The sequence below is a fragment of the Mesoplodon bidens genome (genome assembly GCF_964165515.1).
Source record: "Mesoplodon bidens genome assembly, chromosome: 1".
Lineage (NCBI taxonomy): Eukaryota > Metazoa > Chordata > Mammalia > Artiodactyla > Ziphiidae > Mesoplodon > Mesoplodon bidens.
Window position 1 is genome coordinate 117,721,478 of NC_138176.1, and position 19,742 is coordinate 117,741,219.

Below are 19,742 nucleotides of genomic sequence, written 5' to 3' on the forward strand. Positions count from 1 at the left end.
ATCTCAAAGGTCGACTGGGGAAAGATAAGCTTCAAGGCTCACTCACCATGGTTGTTGGCAGGATTCAGGTCTGTGCAGGCTCTTAGCCTGAGGGCCTCAGTCCCTCACTGAGAGGAACACTTGGAGGCTATCCTCAGCTTGCTTCATGAAAGTGTGCAATCTGCGATGGCAGGAGAGAGTATACCCACAGGAAGGAAGTCACAGTCATTTATAACTTAACCACGGAAGTGACATCCCATCACTTTTGTTAGATTCCATCCATTAGAAGCGAGTCAGTAGGTCTGGCTTCAAACTCCAGGGTGAATTCAAAGGTGTGAATACCAGCGGGTGAGGGTCATTGGGATCATGTCAGAAGATGCCTACCACATTTTCATTTAAATCCATTCATTATTCAACAAACAGGTATTATATATGCCAGGCACTGTTCTAGCCACTTGTACCAGTGAATAAAACATACAAAATTCCCTGCCTTTAGCAGAGAGAGAGAGAGTTAATTACATGTTTGTATGTTTCAAGGTGATAAATGCTATAAAAATTAGGTAAGGATAAGAGTACTGGGGGTGTGGGTGGGAAGTCAGAAAAGGCTTCAGAGAGGGGACAGTTGAGCAAAAGCTTAAAGGAGGTGAAGGAACTGGCTACATGAATATCTGGAGGAAGAGAAACCAGTGCAGAGACTCAAAGGCAGGAACATGCCTGCATCTTCAAGGAAGAGCAAGGAGGCCAGTGGCACTGAAGTCCAGTGAGCAAAGGAGAGTGTAATAGGAAATGAGGTCTGAGAAGATGGGACTGAAGTCTGCAGAGCTGGGAGGTTATTGTAAGGATTTTGACTTTTTCCTGAAGTGAAATGGATGCCATTGAAGGGCTTTGAGCGATGAATGACATGATCTTACTTGTTTTTGTTTTATAAACTTGAAAATTAAATATAATATACACTCAGAAAGCACACAAAGCACAAGTGTACAGCCCAATAAATATTTACAAAGTAAACATACCCATCAGTTAGCACCAGATGAGGAAAGAGAACATCACTGGCATTCAAGAAGTTGTCCCCAGGGCCCAACCTAGTCATACATCCCCTCCTCTACAAAAGTAAATTATCTTGACTTCTTTTGCCTAGTTTCAAATTTTATATAAATGGAGTCATACAACATATTCTCTTGTGTCTCGCTTCTTTTGCTAAATATCATCTATGTTGTTGCTCAAGGCAGCTTATTTTCATCGTTACGTATTATTCCATTGTATGAATATACTATAGTTTATTCATGCTTCTATTGATGGACTTTTGGGGTTTTCCTAGTTTGGATAATGCTATGAACATTCTTGTAAATGTCTTTCAGTATATATTTCTGTCGCTGGCTTGTAGAGTAGGTGTATGCTCAGTAATAATAGATATGCCAAACCATCTTCCAAGGTGTTTATACCAATTTAAATTGCGATAGATGCCTTGTTGTTTTTGTTTTTTTGTTTTTTTTGTTTTTGCGGTACGTGGGCCTCTCACTGTTGTGGCCTCTCCCGTTGCGGAGCACAGGCTCCGGACATGCAGGCTCAGCGGCCATGGCTCACGGTCCCAGCTGCTCCGTGGCATGTGGGATCTTCCCGGACCTGGGCACGAACCCGTGTCCCCTGCATCGGCAAGCAGACTCTCAACCACTGCGCCACCAGGGAAGCCCGATGCCTTACGTTTTTACAGGATCACTCTGGCTGCTGCATTGTGAAGTGACTGTGCAAGGGTAAGGGTGGTTGGAGGACGACTAACTAAGAGGTCATGCAGTAACCCATGTGTGGTAAGATGGGGCTCAGCCCAGAGCAGGAGTATTGGAGATGGTGATACGTGGTTGGATACTGGTTATATTTTAAAGGTAGGATCAACAGGAATTTCCTGACAGGTTGGATATGGAGGATAGAAAAAGAGAGGAGGCCAGGATGTGTCCACGGTGTTTGGCCTAATCATCTTTATGGACAGAACTGTCATCAACTGAAATAAAAGCTGGGCAACCAGTTAGAGAGAAGATCATTATGTCTATTTGACATCCAGCTGGATTGTCAGGGAGGTGGCTGGAGTTCAGGAGAGAGGTCTGAGTCATTGATACAAATTTGGGAGTTGTTGGCAAATTATATTGATCAGGGTCCAATCGGGAAAAAGAAACCACACGGTAATTTGAACAGGCAAAGTTTATGTTAAGAATTATTACAGGATGGTATTTTACAACAACTTAACAGTTACAGGCTAGGACTTCTGTGGAAGTATCTCCTTCCCATTTCCCTTCTTCCTCAACCCTCTCCTTTCCTTTCCTCTTTGAAATTTAACCTGGTGGATGTGGACTTATTGCTGCTGAGAGCCATCTTGATACCAAATGAAGCCTAAATACAGAATCCATGATAAAGGAAAACATAACCGCAAATGGAGAGATGTGCCATTATGTGTGCCCTTGGTAATTTATACTCTTGGGCTTGTCAGCTCCATGAACCAATACATTCTCCATTTGCCCAATCCAGTTTGGATTCTATTTTCTAATACTACAGGAAGGGTTATAATACAGATGCTTAGTTTTCAGTGTGTTTGCAGTATTTTCTTGAGAAATATTAGTTTCTCATTTCTCCTGTATTAGCCTTGGTGTCAAACTACCTGGTTTAAGTCTTGATCCTGACACTGTTAAGAAATCACCAGCTACTAAAGCTCTCTTTGCCTCATTTTCCTTAGTAATAAATTGACAATAAAAATATACCTTACTGATAGTGGTTTTGTGAGGAATAAATGAGATGAAATGTAAAGTGCTTACTAAGGTGTCTTTCACATGCTAAATAAATGTTAGCTATTTTTTACTGTTTAACAATTAAATAGTGTTTGTTATTATTTTCCATTGCTGAGAGATATTTGATTTATTCTGCAGTGTGTTTTGCTACAAACTGCGTATTTTTAGCCTTTAATTTCCCAATTACTGAATTTTAAGGCTTGTAGTGTGTTCCAGAATAAATCATCCATATCACTATTGCTGAAGTGTGTGTAAACATAATCTCTTCCTATAACTTATTTTGTACATGTCATTGGTGACATAGCCTATGAAATTCTCTTATTTAAGAAACTTATAACAAATGATAAAAGGAGAATATAAAATTACTGAATTAACTGTGCAAAAAAACCCCCAAGAATTATTAACTACAACAGCGAATTGGAGCAATGAGGTATGGACTTAGTAAGAAGTAAAGAGAACTCTAAAGTGTATAAGAACAGCAGATGTGAGGAGCAGCCGCTACCCTAGGGTGGAGGTGGAGGGCCCAGGAAGAGGTCCCTCCCCCAGCCCCATACTTGCCCCCCAACAGCTGAGATCCAGACCTCATTGGAGGGGTGTGGCCACGGCCTACCAGTGTCAGGGGAGTCCCTGTGGTGCTGCACCACTGGAACTTGTTGGAAATCCCTCTTTAGGTGCTGGGGAAAGGGGCGGTGTCTTGGGAGAGTCATGCCATGACAAAACTGCTGGGAAGTTGGGATGGGGGAATGGGGGCCTGCTGGCCACCACATACCGGAGAAGCTGGCCCTGGAGAAGTTCCCACCTTCAGAAGCCCAGCAGGAAGCACAGCAGAACCAGGAATAAAGACTGCTTCCTCCTGCAAGGTCTCTCCGTCACCCTCTATTGACAAAACCTAACATCATACCAGTGTCAAAGTAAATATAAAGGGCCTAACTCCATTTTTGCAGAATAGGTAATGAAGGATGAATTTGTAGCACAGTTACAGTCAATCAGTGACTGATACGATGGCATATAAAACTAAAAGACAGAATGAAATCACCAAGGGAATAAGTATAGACACAGAAGAAGACCAAAGGCTGAGTCCTGTGGGCTATCACTTTACTAGGTCAGGCAGGAGTGGGAGAACCAGCAAAGGCCACCGTGGAGGAGCGGCCAGGGTGGTAGGTGGTATTCTGGGAGCAAAGTGAATCAAAGAATAGGAGGAGAGGAACCAGAAAACATATTGACAGTTCTTTTGTGAAATTTTTCCTCAAAGGGGAGCAGGGGAAAGATGCAGTAACAGGGGAAATGGGGTCAAGAGGAGTTCGTTTGTTTTGAAGATGAGAGAAATAACTACATGCTGCGTAATGGGAATAGTCCAATAAAGACTGATGATGCTGGGGAGAGAATAGATGGGCTGGAGTGACGCCCTGGAGTAGTAAGGGATGATGGGATCCAGCACTCAAGTACAGAATTCCTTTTAGGTGGACACAGTGGTAGTTCATCTACAGTAACAGGCAGGCAGCAGAGAGGGACACAGCTGGATGTGGTAGAAGTCTGTGGTGGCGGGAGTCTCCACTTCCATTTTCTCAGTGAAGTAGAAAGCAAGGAAGGGGGAGGTGGTGAGAAGGAGTGAAGAGGGAAGAGGAGGTGTGAAATACACACGTAGAAGAATGGCATAGACCAGGCAAAGTTAGAATTATTAAAGTAAGGGTAGTCAGCATGGTTCTAGGTTTTCCTCCAGCCATGCACTGCTGTAGTATGGAGTAGATGGGCAACTGGCTTTATCCAGGGCTCTCAATTTACCAAGCAGGTGTGATGAGGCGACAGGGAGGTGAGGGAGTTGAGGATGCAAGACACTGATGATAATGATTGACCATGGAGTTTAAGCTAGGTTACTAGGGAGGGAGAAGTCATAAGGGAATAAGGTAGTACAATGTGGGTTGGAGGTGTGTGTAGGGTTACGAAGTCTTGATTTCAGGGCATTAGAGGGAGTAACCTGTAAAGAAAGCAGGTGGTGGGTATAGTGGGATGCTTCCAGGGTTCCATTCCTTGAACGGGACAAAGTCTAGGGTGTGATCACAGGGAGAGTGAGAGTCTGAGGTAAGAAAGAGGATAAGAGTGGGATTCATGGAGCCAAGAGGTTGTTAGGATTACGTACCTGTACGCTGAAATCTCCAAGAAGTGAGGGGAAGTGTTGCAGGGTGTCACAAAATTATAAGCTCTTCACAGATGAGAGAAGTGTGTGCCCTATACAGTAGCCTCCCAAGCACAGCACGGAATGTGTAGTGTAGGCAGAGTGAATACCTGTGGGATGCTGAGGGAGAGAACAGGTCCGCTGTGAAAAGGCATGAAGCATAGATGAGCCTAGTTCTGTGAGGTAGAAGACCTGAGACTTGGGTGCTTTGGTGGGATCATATTGAAAAGAAAGCCTCCAAGACAAGAGGGAGATTCAAACTCTGAAAATGTACCTAGCTTTGTAGGCACTAGGGCATTCCAGCTCACCCGAGAGGTGGGAATGGGCAGAGCCCTGGGAAGGCAAAGTTGTGCTTCAAGAAAACGGCAAGAAGTGCATCCCCAGGGAAAGCTCTTTTTCCTGCAACAGAGAAAGGCCAAAGCATTTCGTGCTGGGCCAGAGTCTGTCGGTCCTAGCAAAAGAGGGTCCTAGCACTAAAGACGTCCGAGAAATCTCCAGGTCTGTCATCTTTAAGGATGAGCAAGCGGACCAACCATTGCGACTCCCAGCCGAGTGCTATTCCATTGGGCCAGTCGGAGGACGCAGTGCCTGGGGCTTTAGGAGTGGGCCGGCGCAGTGACTACGGGGTGACCAGGATAAATGTGTTATTTCTGGCTTTCGTCCAGAACCAGGGAGCGGGTACCATGCCGCACCGTCAGCACGGCCTCCGGGTGAACTCGAGCGTGCGCTGCACCCGTGGCTCGGAGACCCAGGGTATCACCAGGGCAGCTCGGCTGCTGCGCTGCGAAGCGGCACCCCTCGGCGCGGCAGCGGGGCAGGGCGGGGCTCCAGGTGGAGAGCACCGCGCAGACTTTGCTTGCGTCCGCCCTCAGCCAATCACGAGCCTTCCTTCGGCTTTCCCCTGAAAGTCGTCCCTCAGCAGTTCTCTTTCTTTGGCTTCCTTGTTTCCCGCCGGCGTGTAGAGTCCTCGGGTACGTTGCATTTCCGTTTCCGGCGCTGTCCTTGCGGGCGTGAGGAGGGGCAGCAGTTGTGATCCCGGTACGGTCGCGGGCTGGGGGAGGGGGCGGCGGTGGGGTCTTCGGGGCTGGGGCTCCGGGAGGGTCGCGAGTCGCGCATGTGGCAAGGTCCTCGCTCGGTTCTCCCGGGCAGTCTGCTCCCGGGCAGCGCCTCGTGGCCCGGGCAGACATATTTGGTACCTGCCGGAGAAGTGCTGAATGAATTCACGCAGAGAGCCGGGACCGGGAGGGGAGGTGACAGGGAGAGGTGAGAGGTCGTTTCCTACCGGGCTAATCCTAGCAGGTGACTTAAACCGGAGCCAGATCTGTGGACTCCAAATTGTGCTTTTCCCACCCCTATACCCCGAAAAAAGGAGGAAGGCATTAGTACAAGTTCAGAACCCAAATGTAGTGAAGAAAAATAATGTCTCTGGAATTCTACAGCAGTTTAGTGAAAGCGTTCCTAGAACCCAGCTCTCCTGACTCCCGGCTAGGGTTTTTTGACATTATGCTGGTATATGTGGACTTTCTGTTTCCTCTGGTGTGTGTCCGTGGGAAACCTCAGGCTGGCCTCCAGCGGTTGTGCAGACTTCTGATGCGGCCCTTATAGCATGGTACAGAAGACATGGGTTTGTATTTCTTCCACTAGTTCAAATCGCAGCTGAAGCCGTCTCCATGCACAATGCCTAGTGCATTATAGGCCGATGCAAATATATATCGAACTGAAGTGAATTCAGTACCTTAATTGAATGAAGTGACCCCCCCACCCCTTTTTTTTTCAAGCAAGCGCAGCAGATTGTATGCGACCCAGTTTCCTAAAGAACTCTCTAATCCAGTGGTTTCCAGCTTATGGGCCATAAATTCCTGGGCCTCTCAGAAATCATTGTAAGGGTTTCTACAAATCCATATGGTGTCCAGGCATCATCCAGAGTCAGTCAGATCTCACGCACGGAGATACTGCTGTTTTTTAAAGGTATATAGATGAGTATTAGAACTTGAAAATTTTACATATTCAACAGTTTTAAAAATAATACTGCCATTATGTTGGAGGTTGTTAAAATGATTTAGTTTTTCAGAATAAAATATCTTAAAAATAGTGTAAGTTTGGAGGCCATTTCATTAGTCCAGTTGATATTTAGGGCTGAGTTAGTATGGTAACCACTAGTCACATATGGCTATTTAAATTTAGAGTTGAATTAATTAAAATTAAATAAATGTAAAGTTCAGTTTCTCAGTTTCACTAGGTACATTTTAAGTTCTCAGTAGCTACATGTGGCTCGTGGCTACTGTGCTGAAAAATATAGAATATTTTCATCATTGCAGAAATGGACAGTGCTGATGTAGACATTTAAGACAAATAAAAAGTAACTTAAGCAGAGGTAACTACTTTATAGCATAATAGAGATAAGTGAGATTGGGGATAATTAATTAATTTATTTATCTTTGGCTGCGTTGGGTCTTCGTCGCTGCGCCCGGGCTTTCTCTAGTTGCAGTGAGCGAGGTCTGCTCTTCGTTGCAGTGCACGGGCTTCTCGTTGCGGTGGCTCCTCTTGTTGCGGAGCAGGGCTCTAGGCATGCCGGCTTCAGTAGTTGCGGCACGAGGGCTCAGTAGTGGCTCGCGAGCTCTAGAGCTCAGGCTCAGTAGTTGTGGCGCACGGGCTTAGCTGCTCCGCGGCGCGTGGGATCTTCCCAGATCAGGGTTCGAACCCGTGTTCCCTGCATTGGCAGGCGGATTCTTAACCGGATTCTTAACCACTGTGCCACCAGGGAAGTGCCAAAAGTCGGGATAATAAGCAGTTTCCACGCCTGTTGGGTAAACAAATATATTTCTCTTCGTAAAGACGTAAATGAAATTTACTGTTTTTCTCTGGGTGTTTTCTGGATTGTAAAATGCTTCCCCTGCCCCCACCCCACTCAGTGTAGGTTTGAGTTAGTTGTGGATTGGTAAAAAGCTACTATGGAGACTAAGGACCAGAAGAAACATAGAAAGAAAAACAGTGGGCCCAAAGCTGAAAAGAAGAAGAAACGTCATCTGCAGGATCTCCAACTTGGAGATGAGGAAGATGCCCGGAAGCGAAACCCCAAAGCATTTGCAGTCCAGTCTGCTGTGCGGATGGCGAGATCCTTTCACAGGTATGTTTAGCTGGAGTCTAGTGGTTCTTCCAGTTATTCTTTTTAAATAGTAGGAGCCTCTCCAGAGGTTTGGATTCACGAGTCTGTTCCAACTCTGAAGGACATGGAGATGCAAGTCATATTTCTTTTACTGAAATGTGAGAAGTCTTTGCTGTGGACGTCACTTTGCCTCCAGCATCTGCACACTGATTGGCTTCTTTTGTCCAAGAGAAAAAGAGTTTTTCTTTATAGAATTTGTTTTGTTTGTAAACTTTAAACAATCTCTATGGTAACAGGTGTGCTTGTCTTATTTTCTGGGTATGTTTCATATAATTGGAGTATGTAGTATTAAACAGCTTTATTTAATGGGTCCTTATTATATGTACTTTAAACATTATTGAATTAACTTCTCCTAGTAGAAGAGCCAAATTTAACCCAATAGCCTCTGCTTTTATTATGGTACACTGCCTCCATGTTTGCCTCTTGTTTTCTTTTTAAACTATTAAAGTCAACTAATAAGGCAATCAGATTTAAGGTGTGTATAGTTTTCAGCTCTGCTATTGTGTTGTATATATTTACTGAAGTGGTTATTTGGATTGGCACCAGAAGTTAACAAGTTAATTGTATTCACATATTGTCTGTTCTGCTCTCTTTAAAGTTTGTGCTTCTAGGGATGATGCCTTTTATATTTTGAAAGTGAATTTACTTTTTTTTTTCTTTTAAACAAATAGGACTCAGGATTTGAAGACAAAAAAGCATCACATTCCAGTGGTTGACCGAACTCCACTAGAACCCCCACCAATAGTGGTAGTGGTGATGGGGCCTCCAAAAGTTGGAAAGAGCACTTTGATCCAGTGCCTCATTCGGAACTTTACCAGGCAGAAGCTGACAGAGATCAGAGGCCCTGTAACAATCGTGTCAGGTAGGAGGTGCTGTCACAGACTGACATGGCAGATGTTGTCATCTGTGGGACATGCATGTCTTTGTTTAACATTTTTTTCACTGGTAAATGGTAAAGTAATATTGTCACTCCGTGTTACTGCTCTTGTGCTTTTATTAAGGTGGCTGTAGCTTCAGAAAAGGATAGATTCCCAGAGATAATAATGATGTAGATGTATACCTTATTGTAACTGTTGTATGGATTTACCAGCTGTGCTCCTCTGAAAGGCTTGGCAGGCCCTGGCAGGCTGGCTTGGTTATGGTGAGCACCTTCATTTAACAGATAGTGAGTACCTGCTATGTACCAGGTGCACCTGTTTGCCCTCCTGAAGCCACGTTCTTGTGGAAGTGAGGGAGTTTTTCCTTTCTTTTTCCTGTGAGAACTTGTCTGCTCTGGGAAATGGTGATGTTTCTAAAGTCTGAGGGAGGATGAAACAAATTCCCAGCTGGCAGTGGTAGAATCTGAAATCTCTTCTCATAGTAATAATATAGTTGGATTGAGGCTTTTCTTTTTCTTTAAGGCATTCCCATCATTTTGACTGATTTCTTTTAGCTTAATTTAGAAATAATGATTGCTCCATGAACATTCTGTTGCATTAGGTTTGAGGGTTTTTTCGCTGTAGTGAGAACAGGGGAAGCTTTGATAGAGATAGAAGCTTTGGCCCACTGCTGAACAGCAGGATCACAGCCATCATGAAGCCTACCTGTCTGCCCATTCCAGTTGGAATTTTACCTATTTGAGCACTTGATTCCTATGGGTAGGCTTTTGATATTATTTTAAAATTAGAAAACATAACAAGAAAACTAATTTACTTTATTTGATATTTACTTTATTTGATCAGTTTTCTCCTATAAAAATGAACTTCTGGCATACTCTTGTGAATGTACAAGGTGCTTTACTAGATGCAATTAAAAATAATAATTAGAGTTAACAGATTTTTTTCCAAGGCTTTTTAAAAGTAAAATTTTCATCTTTTCACTTATAGGTAAAAAGCGCAGACTCACCATTATTGAATGTGGATGTGACATTAACATGATGATTGATCTGGCTAAAGTAGCGGATTTGGTAAGTCATTGGGGGCAGCATGGGTTTCTGATGGGGATTTACAGCAATGTGATAGGTTATTTATCCCATGTTGAAGGGAAGAAAGATTTAAGATTATTTAAAAAATGATGAGTATCATCAGGGATACAAAAGATGTGTTTGAATTGATGATGATAATAATTGTTATAGTAAAAATAGATTGTGCATAATGAAATGTATTCTGAACTCTAAAAGTAGACCATAGGTCAGAGAAAACCTTTAATGAATGTAGCTAATAAAAGCTCATTAAGATATGCATACATACATACAAGTTTATAATAGTACCATTTCCTGGACCCTTACTAGGCACTGTGCTAACAGCTTTCTACAAATTTAGCTCATCTAATCCCCCCAGTATGCCTTAGAGGTAAGTAGGTATTATCTCTAGTTTATGTATGATGAAATCGAGGCTCCCAGAAGTTAAGCAATTTTTCTGAGGATGAGAATTCTGCTCTTAATGGTGCCAGAAAGTCTGTTCTTAATGATTATGATAAAATATGGATCTTTTTACCATATTGGGTAAAAAATCTCATGGATTACCCTTGAGAAGTTGTCAGAATTTATAATAGAAAATCTATATTGTACTCAGCATCTGGAAATTGTGCAGCCTTGATTGCATTTACAGAAATGTTAATGTCTGTTAATTACCTTTAAAACTAGCAAAAATAGGGCTTCCCTGGTGGCGCAGTGGTTGAGAGTCCACCTGCCAGTGCAGGGGACATGGGTTCGTGCCCCAGTCTGGGAAGATCCCACATGCCACGGAGCGGCTAGGCCCGTGAGCCATGGCTTCTGAGCCTGAGCGTCCAGAGCCTGTGCTCCGCAACGGGAGAGGCCCCAACAGTGAGAGGCCTGCGTACCGCAAAAAAAAAAAAAAAAAAAACCTAGCAAAAATAAGCCAAAAAGGAAAAAATAATTTAACCGTATTGATTAGGAAGTGTGGGGTAACAGATACCTCATTGGTTTTTTTTTTTTTTTTTATTTAACACCTTCTGAAGAGCTGTTTGGGACAAAGAGCTACAGATTTTACCCTTTGGCTCAGGAAGTCTCCTAAAACATAAAATAAAAAGTAATTTAATATAGATGTTACAGTTGTGCCATCTTAATATCAGAAAATAAGTACCATTCAAATTTTGAATATGTAATGCTGCCATTTAATAAAAATAAGTATGTTATTGCCAACACAAAACAGTATAAACTTATTAAATCTTGTGTACTTGAAATGATTGAAATAGTTCAGCATGTCATTAGTTTCTGTTTTATGTAACATATATTGTATACTAATCTTAAAAGCATACACATATTAAGAAAGATGCCTTTCATATACGTCTTTTTAAGATTTAAAAAGGAACACATGCATTTGGTAAGATATTCAAACTGTGCTACATGGTGTGCACGATGCATGATTTTGCTTTCCTTGCTCTGACCCCTAGTCTCTCAGTCCCCCTCAGCAGTATTTTCCAGATACATGTATAAATACACATACAACCCTTTTAAAGTACACACTGTTTATCATACACAGTGTTTTGTGCTTTGCTTTTTTTCACTTAGTACGTCTTGGAGGTGTAAAATAAGCACTAAGTTCAACCTCATTATTTTTAAGTATTCTGTTGTATGTACCATTATTTATTTAGCCTAGCTTAATGTTTGTTTTTGTTTTTATTTTTGTTTTATTTATTTTTGGCTGCATGGGTCTTTGTTGCTGTGTGCGGGCTTTCTCTAGTTGTGGTGAGCGGGTGCTGCTCTTGGTTGCGGTGAGCGGGCCTCTCATTGTGGTGGCTTCTCCTGTTGCGGAGCATGGGCTCCAGGTGCGTGGGCTCTAGGTGCGTGGGCTCTAGGCACATGGGCTCTAGAGTGCAGGCTCAGTAGTTGTGGCGCACAGGCCCAGTTGCTCCACAGCATGTGGGGTCTTCCCGGACCAGGGCTCGAACCTGTGTCCCCTGCGTTGGCAGGCAGATTCTTAACCACTGCACCACCAGGGAAGCCCAGCCTAGCTTAATGTTGATTGCTCTGTTCTGGGTCATAAAGCTTCCTAAGTAACAGGGAAGGCACACAGTACATGGATTCGCGCCTGTGTGTGTGCGCGTGTGCACATGTATGAACATTGGAGGAGTAATAGAGGCTTTACTTATCTTTAGTTGACAGAGATTGTCAGCTCACGGACTGTTTGCCACCCACCTGTTCTTCTGACTCTACAACTGATTGCTTGCAACTTGTCAGCCATGGTATCAAATTGGGTGTAGGAATACTCCACAGCCAGCCCACACAGCTGTGCTTCCTCACAATGCTCAGTGGTCCACCTTCATGTATTTTGTGGTTTAGGATTATGAATGTTCCCTAGTTTAATCAAAGATTAAGTTTTTCGGTTTTTTTTTTTAATTATTTTTAGTTAGCTACAGAAAGATGAGGACAGAGATGTCTTAAGTCTCTAGGAATCAACTATGAAATTGTTTGTTTTGCATGTTTGAAGAGTGTAAATTTTAAAAATTGGTCTTATGTACTTATATTTTCTTACAGATTACCATCCATGACTATCCTTTGACTCAGTTCTGAACTGGTAGACTTTTTTGGTTTCTGAGCAATTGCATGTTACCAATTAACTTCTAAGGTAGAGCTTTCTTACTACATACTTCCCAGTGGAAAACTTTTTCCCCCCTGAGGAGATTGAAACAAAAATGTTCGGCTTTCTTCATGTTTTTGATGTTTTTCATTGATTACCACGTCCTCCCATTTTTTTGGATATCAGAGATCTGTTATTTGGTTTCCTTGTTAGAGATCTGTTATTTGGCTTAAGAACACCTTACAAAAAACTTTATTTCTTGAAGTGAGGACTTTTCAGGTAAGGGCCAAATTAGATCCAGCCCTTTCTGAGTTATTTCTCATATATGCACATTCTTGAAATGTGGTTGAGACTGTGTCAAGGTTGCCTTTTAGAGCAAGTCAAAGGATAGTGTTTTCTCTGTCATGGTGATTCCCTAAATAATCATTTGCTTTAGTCTAGAGCAGGAGTTGGTGAACTTTTTCTATAAAGGGCCAGATAGTAGATATTTTAGGCTTTGTAGGTCCTAGTTTCTATTGCAATCACTGAACTGCAGTTGTAGCACAAATGTAGGTGTAGACAATATGTAAACAAGTCAACATGGCTGCGTTCCAATAGAACTTTAGTTATAAAACAAGTGATGGGCCAGATTTGGCTCATGAGCCATAGTTTGGTGATGGTCTATTTTGGGTAGCCTCCTTGAGAAATTGTGTCTTCTGTTTTTAGGTTCTGATGCTTATAGATGCCAGTTTTGGGTTTGAAATGGAAACATTTGAGTTCCTAAACATCTGTCAAGTACATGGCTTTCCTAAAATTATGGGCGTTCTCACTCACCTAGATTCCTTTAAGTATAATAAGCAACTGAAGAAGACAAAGAAGCGACTAAAACACAGGTTCTGGACAGAAGTCTACCCGGTAGGAAGAGAATTAATCATTGAATACTAACACTCTAATCCTTTAAAAATAGAATGAGTGGGAGAGATTAACAAACATCTTTACAGGATCACCTCCTTCGTTTCCTTAATATATCTGTTCATAGTCCCTAGAATATTTTCTTGAGATAGTCTTTATTCCGGACCTCTTGGTGTGTCTCATTTGTCTCTGCATCCCCCAGCACCAGGCAGTGTCTGGCTCTTAAGTATTTTGGATTTGTGATTTAATAGAATTTGTCCAAAGCTTTTCCTTGTTACAGGACCAGGAACTACAGCGCACACATACTGCCACTCCTTCCTCTCCCCCATACTACTGTGTTGTGTCCCATCGGTCATAAAATTTTTTCTGTGCCCAGGAGCCTCACTGTTCCTTATGTATCCATACTCCAGATAGATGCCACTGCTTGACTTGAAACTAAATATATTTGCAGTTCTGTCCGTACAAAGCCCTAAAAAGATGAGTCCTGAAAGAAGCCAGAGAAGTTCTGGAAGCATTGGCACAGTGGGTCACTAGAAGTCTCCCTTTCTTAGGATTGCTTCTTATTTAAAGGCCTTTATTTTGGTGCAGTGTTGACAAGAATTTCATTGAAATTTAATTTTTTGTTTTTCTTAATATTTAGGGTGCCAAGCTATTTTACCTTTCTGGAATGGTACACGGAGAATATCAAAACCAAGAAATTCACAATCTGGGCCGTTTTATTACAGTTATGAAGTTTAGGCCTCTTACATGGCAGACTTCTCACCCTTATATCCTGGCAGACAGGTAAAAAGTGAATGCAAACTTTTTCTTCCTGACCCATATGTTTCAAAGCTAAAAAGTTAGGAAAAGAACAATAATAGAGCTTATTTTGTCTTATTATTGAATAGTGGTGAGAGAAATGTACTTGATGGAAAATATCTACTTTTTTTGTATCATTACTTAAAGATGCTGTGGCTTCAGAAGTAAAGTATGAAACGTTTAAAAAAATGTGAGGATTCTGAAGCATTTAAGGCTACAGGATGTGGGCCCCATCCTGCTTTTTTATCCTTAATTTTCAGTGATGCTGCCTTTGGACCGTGGTGCTCCAGTCACTCAGATGTGCCCTGTGCTTTCCTTCCTTTATGCTTTTTTCATATATTTTGTCAGCCTGGAATGCCCTTTCTCCACCTGCCAAAATCCAAGCCACACTAAAAAAATCCAGGTCACAGCTTAATCTTCTTCCATAAATGGTTTTTCTGGGTATGTTCTCTACTTTTCCTCAACTCCAGGGCCATGTCGTTTCCCATTTTTGGTGTCTTGCTTGTGGAATGTGTATCCTGTAGAGCCTGAGAGAGATGCAGTCATGTGTTTGCCCCTTTGCCCCTGGTAGATGGTGAAGCCTGCTCCCTTATTTCTGTATTTTCTATACTTTTCTAAACAATATGTGCAGTGGATTACTGAATGTGATGAATCACTGAAATGTGAAGAGAGGTACAAGAACTCTGACATTTATTTCTGCCATATAATTGGGTTTTATTTTTCTAGGATGGAAGATTTGACAAACCCAGAAGATATTCGAACAAATATCAAGTGTGACCGAAAGGTGTCTCTTTATGGTTATCTAAGAGGAGGACACTTGAAAAATAAAAGCCAAATTCACATACCAGGTATCCTTTTGTTGTAAAATCTGCTATATTTGTAAAACTCTTGGGATGACTTCATTTCTCAGGAAAACTGAAAAATGGCCAGACAGGATAGAGCCATCTTCCTGGAGGTTTTTTTTTTTTCTTTCTTTTTTTTTTTTTTGCGGTACGCGGGCCTCTCACTGTTGTGGCCTCTCCCCACGTTGCGGAGCACAGGCTCCAGACGCGCAGGCTCAGCGGCCATGGCTCACGGGCCCAGCCGCTCTGTGGCATGTGGGATCTTCCCGGACTGGGGCACGAACCCGTGTCCCCTGCATCGGCAGGCGGACTCTCAACCACTGCGCCACCAGGGAAGCCCTTCCTGGAGGTTTTAAGAGTTAACTCAGCTCTGCATTGGCCACCCAAGGTGGAGTTGACCACATTTCCTCTGCTCTGATGGTGTTTAGCTAAAGAGATACAGTGCTAGTGTCAAACCGTGCCCTTGTTGTGGTTGAAGCCTTCGGACTGTGGGCCATTTCTGCTGCCAGTCACTTGTCAGCTGAAGCCATCTTCCTGTGTCTGTCTTCCAGGTGTAGGAGATTTTGCTGTGAGTGACGTCAGTTTCCTCCCAGACCCCTGTGCGCTTCCTGAGCAACAAAAGAAGCGCTGTTTAAATGAGAAGGAGAAGTTGGTGTATGCACCTTTCTCTGGAGTTGGTGGTGTGCTGTATGACAAAGATGCGGTCTATGTCGACCTTGGGGGCAGCCATGGCTTCCAGGAATCGGTGAGAGGGAAGTCACGGGAAGTTATGTAGTCACCTTTTATTTACTGAAGCTTTTTATCTTTAGTCAATATTTATGATAAAGGCCACAGTGCATATTGTAAATGTTCAAAATACTTAAATTGCACCAAGCAGAGAGTAAAAGTCACATCCTCCATACCTCCCTGCTGACACACAGGGGATCCCGTGTCCCCAGTGTGAGCTTTGGAAGCAGTTTGGTGCCTGTACTTCCCATTTCTCATCATATAAAATCGATACGTTTTCTAGCTCTCTTTGATCATTCTCTTTTTTTTCTGTTTTTCTCTAAACATATACATATTTATTTAGATTATATATCTAAATTATTATATATTATTTGCAGATACCATATATATGGTATTTGTGTGTGTGTTAGAGAGCAATAGTATTTGTTATATGGGGTCCAACTGTAAATGCTTTTGCAACTTTTTGAGGGCACCTAAGAATATGTGAATCTGTTTTTCCCCTGTTAGTATTCATAGAACTGCTTCAGTTTTTTCATAGCTGTGTAGTATTTCATCGTATAGATAAACTTTGTTTACTGAACCAATCCTTGGAGGGCTATGGGGCTCAGTCCCCGTTTCCCCTGGTTTGAGCAGTACTATAGTGAGTGCCTTCGCACATGCAGCTTTGCCCACTGGGAGGGGTCTTTTTATGCAGTAAATTCCTTGAAGTGCAATTTTTGTATCAAAGGTGACAGATTTTAAAAAAATAGACTCCAGATTTTTATTTCTTTGACTGTTCTGAAATGGGATTTTTCTGTAAATGCTTTCTGTAGCATTAGCAACACAGTATTTAGGTTATCAGACTGTATACTCCATGCACTTTGGAAAAGTTTAATGAGGACATAAATTTTAGGCCTTGTTGTAAGAATTCTTCTTTTTCTTCCTCTTCTTTTTTTTTTTTTTTTTTTTGAGGCAGTGAGAAAGGTTCTCAGAAACTGTGTTTAAGGTAATTTTGAGAAACTGATTGAAACCAGTGTGTTTTTCTTCAGAATCCTTGTGCATTCCTCACTTTCCCTTTCTTGGTCGCCTTGACAGGAGGAGGTGAGGCCCACCCATGAACTGGTCCAGAGTCTCATTTCCACCCATTCCACTATTGATGCCAAGATGGCTTCAAGTAGAGTGACACTGTTTTCTGATTCCAAACCACTGGTGTCAGAGGATATAGATAATCAAGGGTAAGTGTGCTGTTTTTGTGTTCTTAAAAAAAAATTATATTACATAAGTTTATATCATACATCATTCTGCCATCATACAACGTTTTGGTGGGATTCATTCCAGGTTGTTTGGTTTTGCTTTTTGCTTTGTACATGCTTGTGTTTCTGAGGGCTCTTTACTTATGTGACATTACATGGAAGTATTTTCTTGAAATCATACGAAGGATTCAGTTTTTTAACAGACTCAGAATATTCCTTAAATTTCACAAAACCTTTTCCATAGGTTACTTTTGTTTCTTAGGAGTCCTGAGGCCACTTGGCTTTATTTTAATGGCCAAAATTACAAGCAGAGTCAGGGAGCTTTTTCAGGCTGCTGTCCAGAAGCCACATACCTTGTCTCTAAAATTTGTACTTAGATTGTGTTGTAATATCTCCTGTGGCTTAATTTCCACTAATATAGGTTTATGTGAATTATTATCAGTCTGGGTTGGGAATTTGTATGTTTATACATAGTGGGTATTTTGGTTTTATTGTAGTGATTTATGACTGCCAATAAAAATTAGTCTGAAAATGACTGAGATCATCTAATTTATCATTTATTATAAGTATATACAAAAGCAGGAAAAATTTTTTGGAAAAAATCATCTGCTGCCCTCTAACTAGCAGATGGTATAGCATAGTAATTAAGTGCAGTGGGCCTACTAGTTTGAGGAAATCAATTAATTTCCTAATATCTCACAGGAGTTGTGATGATTAAACACAATAGTGCACATAAACTACTTATCATGGTGCCTGACAGAAGTATCACTAAAAGATCCCTGTTATTACGATCATTATTATTAGCCCTTTTCATTTTTGAGCATTCCTGTAATTATCCTTGTGTACATGGATACTCTAATATAGTTACCGTTATAATACAGGTAAAATTTTTATATTTATATTGTGAACATTTCCATTTTCTATATAGTTTCTTATATATAGTCATCATTTTGTTATTATTGATGTATTCAAACTTATCCATTCTCGTTTAGTACAATTTTTAGTATTTTTCTAATTGTTTTTTTTTTACACTTTTATATAATACTGTTACATTAAATAACTCGATAGTTTTTTATTTCATCCCATATTTTTGGCATCTTGATGATTCTTCTTTATCAAGCATTGCATTGGTGATTTCAAAATGGGAATATTCTTAGTTATTCCTTCTCTATTCGTTAGCTGGCATTCTTTAACGAAGAGCTTTCACCCCTTTATTTTAGTATCACTGTTGACTAATGGAGTTTAAAAAAAATATTTGTTATTATCCCACTACTATCATTAGTCTTTGTGATGCTTATATTGTCCCTTCAGTCTGTCTTCTGTGTCCTTTTGGTGTGTCCCTGTTAGTGCTTGAGCACTTTTTGCTTTCTGACAGCAGGATGTTCCAGCTTATTTTGTACTTTCCCTGCCTTGGACCTGCAGTCAGCCATTTCTCTAAGGATCATCTGTTTCAAGCTTGGAACTAATGGGTCTTCTAAAAGATCTATTAAGCACTCACTTCCCTTTTGAGCAGTTTCTTTCTAAAATTAGACTTTTTTTATAAAGGTTATCTCTTTATTTTCTCTATAAGTTCTTTTGTAGAATGGTATTATGGAAATATGCATGAGTTTGCTTATTAACTATTCCAGTATTTATCACATCATTCCTTTATATGCTATGTCATTTAAAACCATTCCTTGACATTATTTTCTATTTCTTTGCATATTTATTGACTTGCAGATTAACTGGTTATTGTACAAACAGAATTATTTTGCATTTTCTCTTTAATATAGGCTGTGGATGCCAAAAGAGGAAAAGCAGGTGGATTTAAAAACTGGTCGAGTGCGTCGGAAAGCCATTTTTGGAGATGAAGAAGATGAATCTGGAGATAGTGATGATGAAGATGATAAAGAAATGTCTGAAGGTGACAGGTTGGAAAATAGCTCTAGTGATGATGAAACAGAAGAGGAGGAAGATGCTGAAATGACTGGTAAACAGTATATGTCTGGTAAAGGTATCAAACGGCAAAAACTTGAGATGGAAGAAGACGTTGAGGTGGATTTGCCAGCGTTTGCTGACAGTGATGATGACCTTGAGAGAAGCTCAGTAGAGGAAGCAACAGAGGAAGCTGATGAAAGCATTGAAGAAGAGGATTCCACTGCAGAGAAAGAGAGGGATATTTTAGAATCTAAAACTGTTAGAGAAGGTGGTAAGCCAGGACTGTTACAAACTAATGATCTGAGTGATAGTTTGAATCTGGAGAAGTCTTTGACAATGAAAAAACCAACCCTCACCACTTCAGATTCAGGTCATTGCACAGCTGAAGAGGCATTTGCATCTGAAGATGAATCTGAAGAAAACTCTCTCAGTACAGAGGAGGAGAATTCAGAAAATGAAGAGGTTATTAGGAAAAAGTTTCCAAAGCCTTCTCAAGTGGTCAGTAGTCAGAAACTGGGGTCAGAGAAGTTAATTGATGAGACCAGTGATATAGAAGACTTACTCAGAGAGGAAGAAGATTATAAGGAAGAAAATAACTATTCCACAGAAACTTCAGGTATGCTTAAATTTAATTTAACTGCCGTTACAAACTTGGCACTGAAAATGTTCTACAAATAGAATGTCTACCATTTGGGGTCTGCTGTTTTGGAGACTTTGTTAACTG

General features: G+C 41.3%; 2 protein-coding genes across 5 annotated transcripts in view; both read left to right on the forward strand.

Moving 5' to 3' along the window:
- The window catches only part of ZNF25 (zinc finger protein 25), a 418,016-nt gene that overhangs the window by 126,329 nt on the left and 271,945 nt on the right, over positions 1–19,742 (forward strand). The gene's annotated exons all lie outside the window — the stretch shown is intronic.
- Positions 5,883–19,742, forward strand: part of BMS1 (BMS1 ribosome biogenesis factor) — a 44,908-nt gene continuing 31,048 nt past the window's right edge. Inside the window, exons 1-10 of one of the 4 annotated variants that reach the window (XM_081234507.1) lie at positions 5,883–5,964; positions 7,839–8,053; positions 8,764–8,954; positions 9,958–10,037; positions 13,318–13,506; positions 14,144–14,286; positions 15,028–15,149; positions 15,695–15,888; positions 16,944–17,083; positions 18,874–19,634. In XM_081234507.1, the coding sequence (XP_081090633.1) occupies positions 7,878–8,053; positions 8,764–8,954; positions 9,958–10,037; positions 13,318–13,506; positions 14,144–14,286; positions 15,028–15,149; positions 15,695–15,888; positions 16,944–17,083; positions 18,874–19,634 (1,996 nt within the window). In that variant the 5' untranslated portion in view covers positions 5,883–5,964; positions 7,839–7,877. Of the gene's footprint in view, positions 5,965–7,644; positions 7,734–7,838; positions 8,054–8,763; positions 8,955–9,957; positions 10,038–13,317; positions 13,507–14,143; positions 14,287–15,027; positions 15,150–15,694; positions 15,889–16,943; positions 17,084–18,873; positions 19,635–19,742 lie in introns of those variants that run through there. The other 3 variants (XM_081234509.1, XM_081234508.1, XM_081234510.1) reach the window with 3 other exon arrangements.